General features: G+C 47.1%; 1 protein-coding gene across 1 annotated transcript in view; it reads right to left on the reverse strand.

Annotated features, from left to right (window-relative positions):
- LOC311228523 (uncharacterized protein) overlaps positions 1-15,978 on the reverse strand; it is a gene marked incomplete at both ends in the record, with an annotated part of 180,005 nt that overhangs the window by 9,226 nt on the left and 154,801 nt on the right. Inside the window, one exon of the mRNA XM_084314425.1 lies at positions 1,022-1,210. Coding sequence (XP_084170551.1) covers positions 1,022-1,210 — 189 coding nt within the window. The remainder of the gene's footprint in view (positions 1-1,021; positions 1,211-15,978) is intronic.

Raw genomic sequence — 15,978 nt, forward strand, 5'->3', positions numbered from 1 at the left:
GGACTCACGGGGAATATAAGAGACAAGAGGTGAGTAAGTGACCGAAACCAACTATGTGAAACAATACACTGAAACAATGCAATGGTGCGACAATCAATGAGGGGAACTGGCAGGTCTATATACTGCCCTGTGATTACTAACAAGTGCCAGCTGGCAACAGGCCATGGCTGAGGAACACAGGATAGTAAAACAACTCACATCATTGATAAAAGCAAGTGTAAGGAATATCTAAAAGGAAACATATGTAAAACAAACCACCCTTAAAGGAACATACATATGTAAAGATGTTAACACTATTAAAACATGTGTAAAGGGAATGAGCCTTAAAGGAAACACAAGTAAAGTATTAACACTTATAAAAACATAAGCAAAAGAGATGAACCCTTAAAGGAAACATATGAAAAGATAAACCTATTAAAAACACAAGCTATAACGCACCACACAACATGAACAGAGAAGACAATAAAGCTTTAAAGGAATCCAGCAAACCTAGACTCGAATGCCACAGAGAGTCCAGGATCTGGAGTTGCTGCGTTTGGCCACCAGAGGGCGGCAGAAAAACAATGTTCACATTATTCGAGCATGATCCCTGGCTGGGACCATGACAGTACCCCCCACCCCCCCAAAGGGTCGGACCCCAGACGACCGGTAAGACCGTCCGGGAACGGGCGAGGCGGGAGGCCGAGACCCCGGAAAAAACGGGGGGCGAGGACCCGGAGAGCCGGGACCAGGGGGCAGCGAAAACAACCCAGGATGGGCAAAGCAGCAGGGGACCCGAGGAACAGGACCAGAGGAAAACCCGGGGAAGGGCGGGCGGGGCAAAGGGCCTGGGCGGCCGGAGACGGGGACAAAGGCCAGACGACGGGGGCCGGAAATGTGGACAGAGGCCCGGTGAGGGGGACTGGACACGGGGATAAAGGACCGGTGAGGGGGACTGGAAACGGGGACGGAGGACCGGTCAGGGGGCCTGGAGCAAAGGGCCGTGGGCGTCAGACCCGGAACAGGACCCTGGATGAAGGACCCTCCAGGCGCAGGACTCGGGCCGGACCAGAAGGGCCGGAGCGGAGGCGCGAAGACGACAACCCCGGAGCAGGACCCCGGACGGGGACCACTCCACGTGCAGACCTCGGGACCGGGTGCAGAACCCCGGTCGGGGATCCCTGCGGATGAAGACCACGGCGAAGACCACGGCGACGACCACGGCGAAGAGCTGGACCAGACGAGGATCCGGGACCAGACGAGGAGCCGGAACCCGTCGAGGGGGCCAGGTCAGGCGTGGAGCCGGGACCAGACGAGGAGCCGGAATCAGACGAGGAGCCGGAATCAGACAAGGAGCCGGGACCAGACGAGGAGCCAAGACCAGACGAGGAGGCCAGGTCAGGCGTGGAGCCCGGACCAGACGAGGAGCCGGGACCCGTCGAGGAGGCCAGGTCAGGCGTGGGAGCCGGACCAGGCGTGGAGACCGGACCGGGCGTAGCACCTGGGGCTAAGCTAACAGGGGCTAGGCTGGCAGTAGAGGCTGGGTTAGCTAAAGAAGCCCTGCTAACTGTGAGAGCTTTACTAGCCTTTCTAGACTTGCTAGCAGTAGCAGGGGGAGCTAAGCCTGTACTAAGGGCCAGAACCACACTGAGTCTCCTAACTGAGGAAGCCAAAGGTTTAGCTGTAGGGCCTGTAGAACTAGCAGTGGCTAACCTAGCAGGGGATGCTAAGGAAGTAGCTGACACGCCTATATTGGCTACAGGGGCTACAGGGCCTGGGCTAGCAGGGAGAGCTGAGGTGCTAGCTTTAGATGCTAAACTAGCAGACAGTGCTGAGCTAGTTGAGAAAGCCTGGACTGTGTTAGCAGAGCTGGGGTTAGCATTACTAGCTGGGGAAGCTAGGCTAACGGCTGAGCTAACAGCCTGAGCAACGTTAACAGGGCTAGGGTTAGCAGCACTACTGTAGCTGAGTGCGCTAGGCTAACGGCTGATCTAACAACCTGAGCAACGTTAACAGGGCTGGGGTTCGCAGCCCTAGCTGGGGACGCTAGGCTAACGGCTGAGCTAACAACCTGAGCAACGTTAACAGGGCTGGGGTTAGCAGCACTAGCTGAGGGCGCTAGGCTAACGGCTGAGCTAACAACCTGAGCAACGTTAACAGGGCTGGGGTTAGCAGCATTAGCTGGGGACGCTAGGCTAACGGCTGGGCTAACAGCCTGGGCCGTGCTAACGGTGAGAGGACTAGCTGTACTTGCGGAGGAAGGCATGCTGGTAACCGGGGCTTCGGAAGCAGAGGACAGGAGCTCCCGAATCAGCCAACGGATCACACGGCCGTGTGCTTCCAGCTGGAGCGCCTGCTCGGCACTGCGCTCACCGACAGAGATGAGCAGCGTGTACATGGTCCATCTCTCTTCTGAGGACGAGGAGAGAAAATCCCCTTTGAAGAACCTCTCCATCGAGAGGAGCGCGTCGCTGGCTCTTACAGTCTTCGTGGCTGCTGGAATCAGGACTGGTCGCACCATTCTGAGATGGTTTCGGTGTGGTATTGAAGAGGAGATCCCAAATGCAGGTAACACGAGCAGAGAGAGAAGAAGCTGAGAGGACGGATGAAAGTGAACAGGCTTTTACTAGCAGTTGCAAACAGGATAAACGTTAAAACTGTTACAAACAAAAGCGAACTGCAAAACCCGGAAAACAATACACAGCAATGCTGGAAGAATAAGGACTAAATAGGAACGGACTCACAGGGAATATAAGAGACAAGAGGTGAGTAAGTGACCAAAACCAACTATGTGAATCAATACACTGAAACAATGCAATGGTGCGACAATCAATGAGGGGAACTGGCCTATATGCTGCCCTGTTATTACTAACAAGTGCCAGCTGGCAACAGGCCATGGCTGAGGAACACAGGATAATAAAACAACTCACATCATTGATAAAAGCAAGTGTAAGGAATATCTAAAAGGAAACATATGTAAAACAAACCACCCTTAAAGGAACATACATATGTAAAGATGTTAACACTATTAAAAACATGTGTAAAGGGAATGAGCCTTAAAGGAAACACAAGTAAAGTATTAACACTTATAAAAACATATGCAAAAGAGATGAACCCTTAAAGGAAACATATGAAAAGATAAACCTATTAAAAACACAAGCTAAAACGCACCACACAACATGAACAGAGAACACAACAAAGCATTAAAGGAATCCAGCAAACCTAGACTCGAATGCCACAGAGAGTCCAGGATCTGGAGTTGCTGCGTTTGGCCACCAGAGGGCGGCAGAAAAACACTGTTCACATTGTTCGAGAATGATCCCTGGCTGGGACCATGACATAGTTACAATAGCCTAGTATCTCATGCCACCCCTGTATGTTGTGACAACTGTTCCTTCCTCTGGATGCCGCGTGCTGGCTGCCGTTGGACCCCGGTCTCTCCGTCTCTGATCCAGAAGGCGCAGTCTGTGCCGCCGACGCACCATTTGGTCCTTCTTTTCGCCTACAAGTGCCGTCTTTGTGTGTGTCTCTTTTGCAATGACTGCACCATGCAAAAACTCGTGGCCTTTGGTGCCGCACTTAAAACATACCATATCTGCGTCTTTGTTTTTGTCGTCATATGCCCTTGACTTGTCGGGACCCCGTCCGGGTCTAGTTAGAGTCTTCATCACGTTAATCACTTAATTTCTCGGTGTCTTCAAAACTTCTCAATTTTGTTTTGAACTCTGAAAATGTTATATTTGCTTCAATGTGGGCCACGTGTATTGCAAATGGCCGAAACCCATCGGGTATTCCTTTTAAGACCATAGTTATCAGTAGTCCATCACCTAACGTTTCACCTGCGTTCCGTAGTGCTGTGATGGCGGTTTCTGCTCTTATGATATAGTCTGTAACACTTTCGCTGCTCGTCTTCTGAAGCGATGTTAGCATGGTGTAATAATAATAATAATAATAATAATAATAACTTTATTTGTATAGCACTTTTCATACAGAGGTTGCAGTTCAAAGTGCTTCACAACAGTAAAAAATACAGGCATAAGCGAGCATAAAAAAGATAGACAGTAGCAAGGTATGGTAAATAACAGTGTTTCACATTAGGATCTAGCATCCCTATAGGCTCTCTGTTTACAGTTTCATTTAGTAATACAAATAATAAAAAGTTTAAAATGATTCAGTTTAAAAATAGTAAAAAAGTTATAAAATAGAACGGACATACAACAGGGTATTTAACATACAACAGAGCAGTGCATCAGTAAAAAGTCAAAATTGTGATAAAATAGTTATAAAATTTGCATAGAACGGACACATGAATTTGATAGGCAGTGTATAAAAGTAGGCAGGGTAAGAATAGTGCAGGTAAGTACAATTTGTGTCAGGATATCCCTGATGTTTCATTGAAATGCATGAGCAAAGAGATAGGTTTTAAGCTGTCTTTTGAAGATGTCTAGCGAGTTGGTTTCCCTGATGTTTTGGGGTAGTTTGTTCCACAGTTTTGGGGCATAGTTGATAAAGGCTGCATTACCGATCCTCTTTTGACTGTTTCTGGGAGCCTCTAGTAGTCCAGCAACTAGGGATGCTCGATATTGGCTTTTTTACCGATACCGATATACCGATATTGTCCAACTCTTAATTTCCAATACCGATATCACCCGATATCAACTGATACCAATATATGCAGGGTTTCCCCCCCCAAAAAAACTGAATCATTTCAGGTAATTAACATTACATATCTCTTGTTGTGGAATTACCACAACAGTATGCAAACTTTTGACAATAAATAAAATCAGAATTTGTTCTTACTTGCTTGCCTGGGTAAATAAAGGTTATAGAAATGTAAAAAAATAAATAAAAATTATTTTTAAACCGATACCGATATTTTCCGATATCACATTTTAATGCCAATATCGGTAGGCCGATAATATCGGACATCCCTACCAGCAGCTGATGATCGCAGTGTTCTTGCTGGCGTGTAATTTATTAGAGTGTTGGCGATGTAGCTAGGTCCCTGTCCATTTAGAGCTTTGTATGTAAGGAGAAGGACCTTAAAGTAAATTCTAAATCTTACAGGAAGCTGGTGTAAAGCAGCTAAGACTGGACTAATGTGCTCTCTCCTTTTGGTTCTAGTTAGCAGTCGGGCTGCAGAGTTTTGTATTAGCTGAAGCCTCTCTGTGGTTTTCTTAGGGAGACCTGTGAAAAGTGCATTACAGTAGTCTAACCGGCTAGATATGAATGCATGAATTAGCTTCTCAGCATCGTTCTGATTAATAAATGGTATGCTATATTTCTGAGATGGAAGAACGATGTTTTCGTCACTTTGCTAATATGAGAATTGAAGTTCAGTTCTGAATCTATTATGTTCTCTGATGATATCAGAGAGGTCAGTGAATACCACGATCACAACACCAGAGGGAGCTCCACAAATCATGTTAAACCCAGATTCGGCTCAAATAAGGGACTAAACACGTTTCGCAATTATGCCACATCAATGTGGAACGCCCTACCCAAAGCTGTAAAGGAATGTGGATCACTACCCACTTTCAAAACCTCTCTCAAGAGACACCTACGGGAGACTGCAATTCAACACTGGCCCCTGTAAATATCCTAACCCAACCCCCTCCAATGTACAGTCATTTACCTAGTATGGTTTTGTCAATAGTCCAATGTACAATTTTGTTTGTTTGTACAGAGTCTCCCCCCCCTCAATGTACAGTTTTGCTTGTTTATACAGTGTGCCCCCCCCCCCCCCAACCACCTCCAATGTAAATTACCCAGTATGGTTGTCAATATCCCAGTGTACCCAACCCCCCCCACCCAACCTCCTCCAATGTACAGTTTCTACGTCAAATGTATATACTCCCTTTTCTTGACTCCTTCTGTATCACAAACAGTACTGTATTTGCAAATCTGGTATGTCATAAATGTATAGATGTAGCAGTACTGATTATCTGTATGTCATGTATGTCATATATGTCCTGATGAATTGAAAATGGGGGACCCTGGTGGAAACAAGACGAAAGTCTTTCTCTGGTCTGCATCCCCTTAACAATTGTGTGTATTGAGCTGTACTGTATTGTACCCATTCTGCAATCTGTTAATAAAGTTTTCAATCAATCAATCAATCAATCACCCAGCGGTAACATGTAAAGGGAGAAGAGTAAAGGACCTAAGCAACTCCCTTGTGCAACTCCATAGTTTTTGTCGTATATATCAGACATGTGATCTCCTAGTTTAACATAGAATTTCCTCCCTCTGATGTATGTTTTAAACCAGCCTAGCACATGTTCTGAGAAACCGACAAGGTTTTCAAGACGATCGATTAGAATATCGTGATCGATTGTATCAAATGCTGCACTGAGATCTAGCAGGATAAGGATGGAGATCTTATTCTCGTCAAAGTTTAGCCTGAGGTCACTGATTATTTTGGTGAGGGCAGTTTCAGTGCTATGATATTTTCTGAATCCCGACTGAAATTCTTCTAAGATGTTGTTTTCTTCAAGAAAGGAATTTATTTGAACTGAAACTATCTTTTCAAGTACTTTGCTAATGAATGGTAGGTTGGATATTGGACGATAATTTGCCATTACATTACTATCCAAGTTAGTTTTTTTTAGTAATGGCTTTACAACTGCTGTTTTAAAGGCATCTGGGAAAATACCAGTTCTAAGGGAAGTGTTTATGATATCTAGCACAGGGCTTGAAACACTATTAAACACCCGTTTGAAGAAAGCTGTAGGTATAGGGTCAATGTCTGAGGTGGAGGAGTTACATTCTGAGACAGTTTTGCAGAGTACATCTAATGTGATGCATGTGAATCTTCTCATGGTTACATTGCGCGGTTTGCTGCAATCAGCTTTATTTCCATCATGAGTAATGCTGGCCCTGATCAAGGTTATTTGTACAAGTTGATTATCCGGGGTTTTCCCCTCCCGGCATAATACTGTCTTATTATTTTTAAGGCGTCTCTTGCGTTGTCGGGCGGATCCCTCATAATTAGCTAGAGGTTTTTATCATCTCTGATTTCCTCAAAACATACTCTGATGCACTCATTAAACCCATCACTCTACTAGTGAATCAATCAATCACCTCCAGGGAAGTTCCATCATCCTGGAAGAAAAAAATCTGGCAACAAGGCACTGGTGACCAATTATAGGCCCATCAGTATACTTCCTGTCATATCCAAAGTTGCAGTGGGTGTCGAATCTCATGACTAAACATCTCGACTTGGGCCCCACCCCACTTAACCCAATGCAGTTTGGATTCCGTGCCCTTCACTCAACAGAGTCAGTCAACTGTCTGTTTGTTGAAAAGGTCAAGAGTGCACTAGATAGCAACAAGTATGTTGGTGCTGTCTTCTTAGACCTTAGCAAGGCTTTCGACAGTGTCAACCATAATATCCTCCTAACCAAACTAACTCACTTCAACTTCTCAGCTGCTACAATAGAGTGGTTTAGATCCTACTTATCAAACCGAAAACAATGTGTCACGGTCAATGGCGCCAAGTCCCCATATCTAGACAACCCTGTAGGTGTCCCTCAGGGATCAATCCTTGGGCCCCTGCTATTTTCCCTGTATATCAATGACCTGCCAAAGGTGTGTCCCGAACTCAATGTACAGATGTATGCCGATGACGCAGTCATCTACACACAGGGCAAGGACATAGAGTTGATTACATCTACTGTAGGCTCACATGCGCACTAGACAAGGTACAATGCTGGCTAAACAGCACCTGTCTCCTACTTAATGTGAAAAAGACTGTGTGCATGTTCTTTAGCAAGCGTCCAGAAACCATCAAGCGGTCCAATGTGTTCCTAGGGAAGGAGGGAAGGAAGGAAGAACTAGAACTTGTTTCCCACTTCAAATTCCTTGGGGTCATCTTGGACTGTCAAACCTGACCTTTAAGAAACACATAAAGAAAGTGAGGAACTCTTCAAACAAATACGGCCCTCCCTAACACTTGAAGCCGCAAAGACATACCTACACTGTATGGTCTTCTCCCACATTGAATATTGCCTTCTAAACTGGTAATTTACTGGGGCCACAGCCATGAAACCCATAGAACAACTTTACAACAGAGCATTGAATGTATATGACAGGAAACAGTACTCATACCACCACTGTAAAATCCTGGATAAACATAAAATGTTCAATTTTGAAAACCTCAGACGTTATAAAAGTTCCTGTTTTGTATATAAATGCCTGCACAGATTAGCCCCTCCCCCTCTCAAGGAGTTTATCCACGAGAAAAGGAACACTGGATTAGCCACTAGGTCAAACACCAGAGGGGATTGTGAGGTCCATTTTAGAAAGACCGCCTTCAGCAAAGATTTTCGATCAATAAAGGGAAGTGGAACATGGAACAGCCTTCCAGTCCCCTTAAGGGAATGTACCACCCTGTCCACCTTTAGGGGCCAACTCAGGAAATGGCTGTTAAACAGCCAAATATGCACTCATTAGGGATGTTAGTGAAGTTGTACTGACTGAATGTCATGTTAGTTTGGTCATGTCAGTGATGTCAGTTTTTATGAATGAACGTTGTAAGGTCTGTTTTGTGTTTTTTTTATGTTAGGACTACGGGTGGAAATTAGCCCTGTGCTATTTCCGGCATATTTACGTCCTTATCATGCTGTGATGTTATGCATACACTCATGCAAATGATGTTCATTCATTTGCATTGTCCTTAATAAACTAATCTTAAATCTTAATCTTGGTCTAGCAGTTGAATTAGCTCTGCGTAGGCATCAGCATTTTTCTTTGCGTCTGTCGCTACCTCTGCTTCATTATTAGGTTGTCCCAGAATAGTTTTCTTCAACCCTAATAAGTGAAGGTGCCCCAACACTTTGGTCTCCCATAGTTCCGACTTAGTCTCATCTCCGTCAAACATCCGTCGAGGCAACCGGTGGTCCATGTTAGCTTGTCTTGCTATCCCGTTAGCATGCGGTCCGCTGCGATTTTCTAACGTTGATAAAACATCAATAATTCTCCTCGAAGGCGGCTAGGTGGTGCAGTGGGCAAGGCGCTCACCACCAATGCAGGAGAGGCTGGGTTCGAGCCCAGCTCTCCGCATTGCTATCAGCTTGGCTGGTCGTTCATACTAATACAATTGGCAGTATTAGGGGGTGGGAAGCTGATGGGTGGGGATCGGACGTTGTGGACAGCGTCTCCTACAGGTCGGTTGGTGCGCCTGCGCAGCAGAATCAGGAAGCGACAGGGGGCGGCGTGCCCTCCAAACGCAGACCCCGACGCTGAGAGATCGCGCTGTACAGGTGAAAATATGCAACTGGTGCTTCCTCGAGTACCGGAGGGGACACGTGATGTAAGGCTTCGTCCACATTGCAGCCGGCTTGTGGGAGGCATGGCCTAACAGCGTTCGAGACAGGGGAGGGTAGAATTGGACGATACGAAATTGGGGATGGGAGAAAAATAGAAAATGGGAGAAGAAAGTAGATAAAAAAGAATATAAAAATTCTCCTCGAATGACTCCTGGGCCTATAACCTGTTAGGATAAGGATTGCAGCTTCTCCTACATTGCATTCGGAGGAAAAGACTCGATAGAGACGATGAACTCTTTAGCCTCGTGGCTTGGTTTATTTTCAGTTAACACCTTGACACCTGGAGCGTGCACTGACTACTGAGAGAAGAGAACTGAACAGGTGGACACACCCTTTTTATAAGTTTACAGTGACGACACAAACATGCGCCTTTACATTGTGCTTTAGCGCCCCACAGTGTCATCACAATATTGCATTCTTAATACACATGAATACAACAGTATATCCTGACACAATTTGTACAACTGAGGACACTTTGACTCTTAACACTCCCCCACCAGGAAGTAAATGGTAAATGGCTGTATTTATATATTGCTTTTATCCAAAGCGCTTTACAATTAGTTCCTCACATTTGAGCTATTCACTCACACATTCACACACTGATGGCAGGAGGCAACCATGCAAGGTGCCAACCTGCTCATCGGTAGCAATTAGGGGTTAAGTGTCTTGCGCAAGGAAACTTCGACACACTGCCTGGGATGAGCGGGAATCGAACCAGGAACCTCCGGATTACCAGACGACTGCTCTACCTCCCACCTCCCACTGTCGCCCAAGGAAGTATTTTCAGTATTCAGATTCTGTCTTTTGTCTTCAGAATGGTCTGAGCACCAGTTGTTTGAGAGCTTTGTGTTATACAGTATTATTCTTGCTGTACACTTAAAAACATAGTTCTTCAGAGGTTCCTCAGCTGGAATCATAATCGTAAACCTTTTCTGGTGCTATATATACCATTTTGGGCAAAAAGTCAACTAAGCCTAAAGCCGAAATTGGTCAAGGGTCAAGTCACTGCCCTTTGCGGTGCACCCCCCAACCTCGGTGCACCTTTGACCCCGCAGGAGGACCACTCAGAGTACACTGCCGTCAGAGTCCCCTGAGCCATTATTACTGTATATTATATTACAATAATAATATATGATATTATATTATAGTCCACTCAGAGTATGCTGCCGTCAGTCCCCTGAGCCGTTATTACTGTATATTATATTATAATATCATTAGATTGAGTTGTTAGATGAGATTTAGTCCAGAATTCGGTAACACAACATCATGCAGTAGGAACCGGTCAATATCTTTTATGTATGGATTCATATGAGGAAGTTACACAATAAGTTCTCGATAATTACACTGTACAACGCGGGCTGTATTATAAAGTGTTAACCAGAATTATATAGCTGAGCTGGTGATGAACTGGTGATGTACTGGTGCTGAGCTGGTGATGAACTGGTGATGAACTGAGCTGGTGATGAACTGCTGATGAAGTCATTAGAATCATAGCTGAGGATATATACTCATTATACCATATATATCAGATTGCTTGATTTGAGCTACCCATTTTATAATCCTTTATACATACTGTGTGAATTGGGTTAACCCCTAGCTGCGTGATTTTATTTCGTAGCCGCAGTTTGCGGAGACACTCTCTGATTGGCCACTGACGTTTCTGGTCATGTGACATGTGCGCCCAATCGTGTGACGCCTGTGTCTTTGCCCATTTCCGCCTCGAACAGCATGCAAACTACCTAACGCCTAGTTTATCACTGGTGTGACACCTGTTTCTTTCACCGGTTAAGCTTAGGCACTCTTTCGAAGTTGGTTAAGGTTAGAGTTTGGAATCAGGGCTGGTGTTCTATCGCCCTGCTCTAAGACAAACTCTAACCTTAACCAACTTCGAAAGAGTGCCTAAGCTTAACCGGTGAAAGAAACAGGCGTCACACGATTGGCCGCACATGTCACATGACCAGAAACGTCAGTGGCCAATCAGAGAGCGTCTCCGCAAACTGCGGCTACGGAAAAAAATCACGCTGGCTAGCTAGTCCTTTTTTGGAGTACTTTCAAAAGGGTTTCATGGTTATATTATCATACCGGCCAATCACGTCTCGCTCTTCGCCATTATGAGATATCTCTTATCTCCTAGCACATAATGTGCTCACGAAACAACAAATGCACTCACATGCATGTGACCAGGCCACGCCCCTGTGTCCCACTATATGACGCCGGACATGGTCACACTCTACCTTCCTCTTTTTGTTTCCAACACAGGAGTAGCAGTGCACTCCGTGAACTAGCTGTTATGAAACGTAGGGAGAATTTACACAATGTTGGGTATTCGCCAGGAGTTCACCAGCCCCTAGAATCTTCTCAGCACATCCTAAACAGCGCAATGGGCCTGTCCTGGGTTTTCCTCGTCTCGTGACAGTGGACTGAGGGACGTCGCGCAACGGTTAGCAGTCGAGCTAAGTCGTGCACAGGTAAGGCCTGCGTTGTCAGGCATTGATACTAGCATGAGTAATCGTTGTCCTGTGAGACAGCCAAGTGATGTATTGGCGCGAGGGGCAGGATACTTGGGAAAACATGGTCGTCATGACTCTGTTTTGGGTGTTTTCCCAACTATCCTAGAGCGCGTGGCTAATGCTAATGCTACAATGCTGGGACGCCGTTCCTTTGTTCCCCGCCGAGGGCTGTCTTTACTAAAAGGTCTTCCCTCCTCTTAACCATTCATGCTGACGGTCAATCAGTGTCTAATGTTGGGGGTTTAACGGGGGCTTGTTTACCATTTACATGGGTGGATGGGCTGAGGCTCAGGGCTGGTGTGCTTTTTGTGAATCTATGAATTGAAAATGGGGGTCCTTGGTGTTTTTCTCTGGTCTGCATCCCCTTAACAATTGTGTGTATGGGCTAGCCCATTCTCCAATGTGTTAATAGAGTTTTCGTTCATTTGTTAATTTACCCCTTCATGGGTACACACCACAGTGGAGGTTGCTGCATGCCTACTAGTGACTTTGGTCTGCAGCCACCACTGGTGTTCCGTGCTTAGTGAAGCAGGTGGCATCAGTCCTTTGCCTCTAACATGGTGGAACGGTGTCCCGGCCGACGCCATGAGGCGAGTCGGCCCGGCAGGTGGCTGGTGGTGATAAAGCCTATACCGCCGCGGTATAGAATTAGCAGCGACTGGCAACATTGTTCAAATTGCTGTTTTTTCTGTCAAAAATGATGTCGGGTGGTGGGGCCTTAGGGCCAGCCGATGTCAAAACATTGCGCAAGGTTTTGAGGTTACTCAGCTTTTGACCTAGCCGCAAGCTATAACCGCAGGGAGGGCTAGGATGCTGTCAACGCTTGTTCACAGACATCTTTGGTTGGAACAGTCTCCCCTTGAGGAGGAGAGAAGGTTTTCCCTCCTCGGGGCTCCCCTCTCCGCAGAGGGACTTTTGGTCTTTCCGCAGGAGCGCAGGCGGTATTTGACCTAGGCCCCAGACCGTCTCACACCGCGCAGCCAGAGGTGAGGGCGCGGCCTTGCCAGCGGCTGTGGCGAGGCCCCCGACCAGCGGCCATGTTTCCCCCGCCTGAGGTACCCTGGGCACAAAGACAACAGGTGATCACAAGGCCGACAGCCTTGGCGGCAGAGGGATCGGCTACATTAGATGAGCACGCCCTAAAAAAAACGTAGCCGTCTAGCTGTGTCTAGCACGCTATCCGGTCACTCCCCCCCCCAACACCAGCGGGATATGGGCTCTGATTTGTTCCCTTTGGCTGCGGGCCACGTGCCTTCAGTGAAGCACAAGCGGCCCCACGTTTCACTTCTCATGGGGACAGGGGCTGATACCCAGTTGCTGGCTAGGCCTGGGTCTGTCCGTGAGAATGCTGTGCTGTCAAGCGGCTCCCACACCACACGTTCTGCGTCTGTGTTTGGTGAGCCTGGTGTTGTGTCTGTCAACGAGAAAGGTTGTCAGCAGGGGGAACTCAAGGCCCAGGAGGTCGCAGCGTGAGTTCCCCCAGCCCCGCCCTCGCCAGGCCGGGTATCACGTTATTGCCTCCCATGGCCGGAAGACCGGCGGTGGTCAGTCAGGCACGCGTGGTTTGGGTGGTAGTAATATTACTGCAGGGCTACAGTGTGTAGGAACCCACCCTATCGGGCAGTGTGGGGACCACACGCCTTGCATGTTCAGCTGTAGAACAGATCCTCAGCAGTCCATGCCGGGGAGATGTTCAGTGGGAGAGCTTATGTCACCCAGTGTGATGGCAGCTTCTCCCGTATCAAACCGGCCCTTTCTGTCGGGGTCCCCCCTTGGGTGCGATTGCCTCGCTGGTAGTGTCAGGGTGCGATATTCTGGCTCCACGAGACGCCCTGCTCGCACGGTTGGCGAGTCCAGGGTTGGCAACGCACAGAGGGTGGGACCGGGCCGCCTATCTACGGTTCCTGGCGGACCAGCGCCAAGTGGCGGCGGGTGCGCTTTGGGATTATCATCACATATGGCTACAACAGTGCCATATGTCAAGGAGGACGCGATGCGTGGCGTTTCCTCCTGGTATTCTCTGGTGCCAGAGAAATCGGGGGGGGGGGGGGCGTGTCAGACCCATACTGGACTTGTCCCATGGAAGGTTCAGAATGTTGACCGTCTCCCGCCTGTTAGGCACTGTCAGGTGGGGGTCTGGTTCACCTCCATAGACCTGTAGGATGCGTATTCGCATCCCGATCTTCCATCCTAGGGTTTACCTACGCTTCCTTTGCAGGGCTTAACGTACGGGTACCAGAGGCTGCCGTTCGGCCACTCTCTGGCTCCCCGCATCTTCACCAGTTGCATGGAGACCGCGCTGGGGCCTCTACGTCGTCAGGGGTTACGAATTTTATTCTACCCTGGATGACGTTCTGGTCCTTGGCCAGTCAGGGTAGATCGCCAGGTCTCATACCAGGCAGGTGGTGCCTCACCAGCCTGGGTTTTGCTGTAGACTGGAAGTAGAGTACTCCTCTTCCCAGTCAACGGGTGGAGTACTTGGGCTTTTTCTAAACTCAAGGGCCCTCATTCATCAACGTGTGCGTAGAACATGTTCTATTTCCACACGTAAGCACAGAATTTAGAATGAGTGTACGCACAGGAATATTGGGATTCATCAACCGTGCGTACACAGGTCCTATGCTCCTCCGTGTTGATGAATACCACTTTGTTCTACCGTCAATGCTCGTGCATGATTATCCATATATGGTCATGAAAGTGAGGAAACACCCCCCATGGGATGTGAAATAATGGACTGACCCGAGCAGAACTCTGAGAAGCTTCACGGAGATTTTTCACTGCTGTCGAACCAAGAAGACACAACGCGCGTGTTTATGGGATAAATAAAAGGCGGACTTGTAAACGGTGATGTCAGATATCAACGGCTCCCTAAGACCATTGCTGCAATTCTGCCTGGACAGCTCAAAATACTAATAAAGACCGTTCGTTGACCACTGTTTGGCGTTGGTTGTGTGTCATTATAACCGTGCTGTAATATGAATGCCTTTATTAGTTGTGTTCGATTGGCTATATGATTTTTAGAGGCATCTATTTTGTTGTCGGTATTACCGACAACAAAATAGATGCCTCTAAAAATCATATACTCAAGTTCAAGTTCAAGTTCTTTAATAGTTGTCATACAGAAGTACAGAATACTTTCATACAAAATGCTTCTTACTGTTACGCTCCAGAGACTGTGCTAGACAAGATAGTATCAAATAACATAATATAGCATGTAATTTAGAAGAAGAAAAATGAGGTCACAGTGTTCGGTATAGACATATGTACAATGTTCTGAGTTACCATATAATATACAATACTATGCAGTGTACTAATGTACAGTACTATCTAGTGCAAAGCAGAAATGGGATGAGGTACAATTTTAGGTACAATTTACAGTAAGGTGTACGAGTTGTAGTGCAATCCTTCATCAATAAATATAAAGTGTGGGGAGTGGGTGCTACAGTGTGTTTGTTTAAAGTGGGTGTGTGCTATAAAGTGTGTGGAGTGGGTGCTACAGTGTGTTTGTTTAAAGTGAGTGTGTGCATGTGGATGTGTGTGCTATGTGCGTTTGGTGGTTGTTGTTGTGTAGTGTTCATTCATTGTTCGTTTAGCAGCCTGATGGCCTGGGGATAGAAGCTTCTTCTGAGTCTTTCTGTGCTCGCCTTGAGACTCCGGTATCGCTTGCCTGACCGCAGCAGTTCAAAGAGGCAGTTGTTCGGGTGACTGGAGTCTTTAATGATTCTCTTAGCCTTGCCCGTGCAACGCTTGTTGTAAATGTTCTGGAGGGTGGGGAGCCCCCCTCCAATTGTGCGTTCGGCTGAACGTGTCACTCTTTGTAGTCTGCTTCGGTCTTGTGCAGTGCTATTCCCAAACCAGGAGGTGATGTTGCCGGTCAAGATGCTCTCTATTGTACATGAGTAGAAGTTCTTAAGGATCTTCTGACTGACTTGGAACTTCCTTAGGCGCCTGAGGAAGTAGAGGCGTTGTCGTGCCTTCTTCACAACACTGTCAATGTGTGTGGTCCATGTCAAGTCCTCGGATATGTAGGCTCCGAGGTACTTAAAGCTGTTGACTCTCTCAACCGGTGCCCCGTCGATGCTGAGGGGGCTGTAGTCCTTGACCCCCGACCTCCTGAAGTCCACAATCATCTCCTTTGTTTTGCTGACGTTCAGGGAGAG

Source organism: Notolepis coatsorum, assembly GCF_963971535.1.
Source record: "Notolepis coatsorum genome assembly, chromosome: 5".
Lineage (NCBI taxonomy): Eukaryota > Metazoa > Chordata > Actinopteri > Aulopiformes > Paralepididae > Notolepis > Notolepis coatsorum.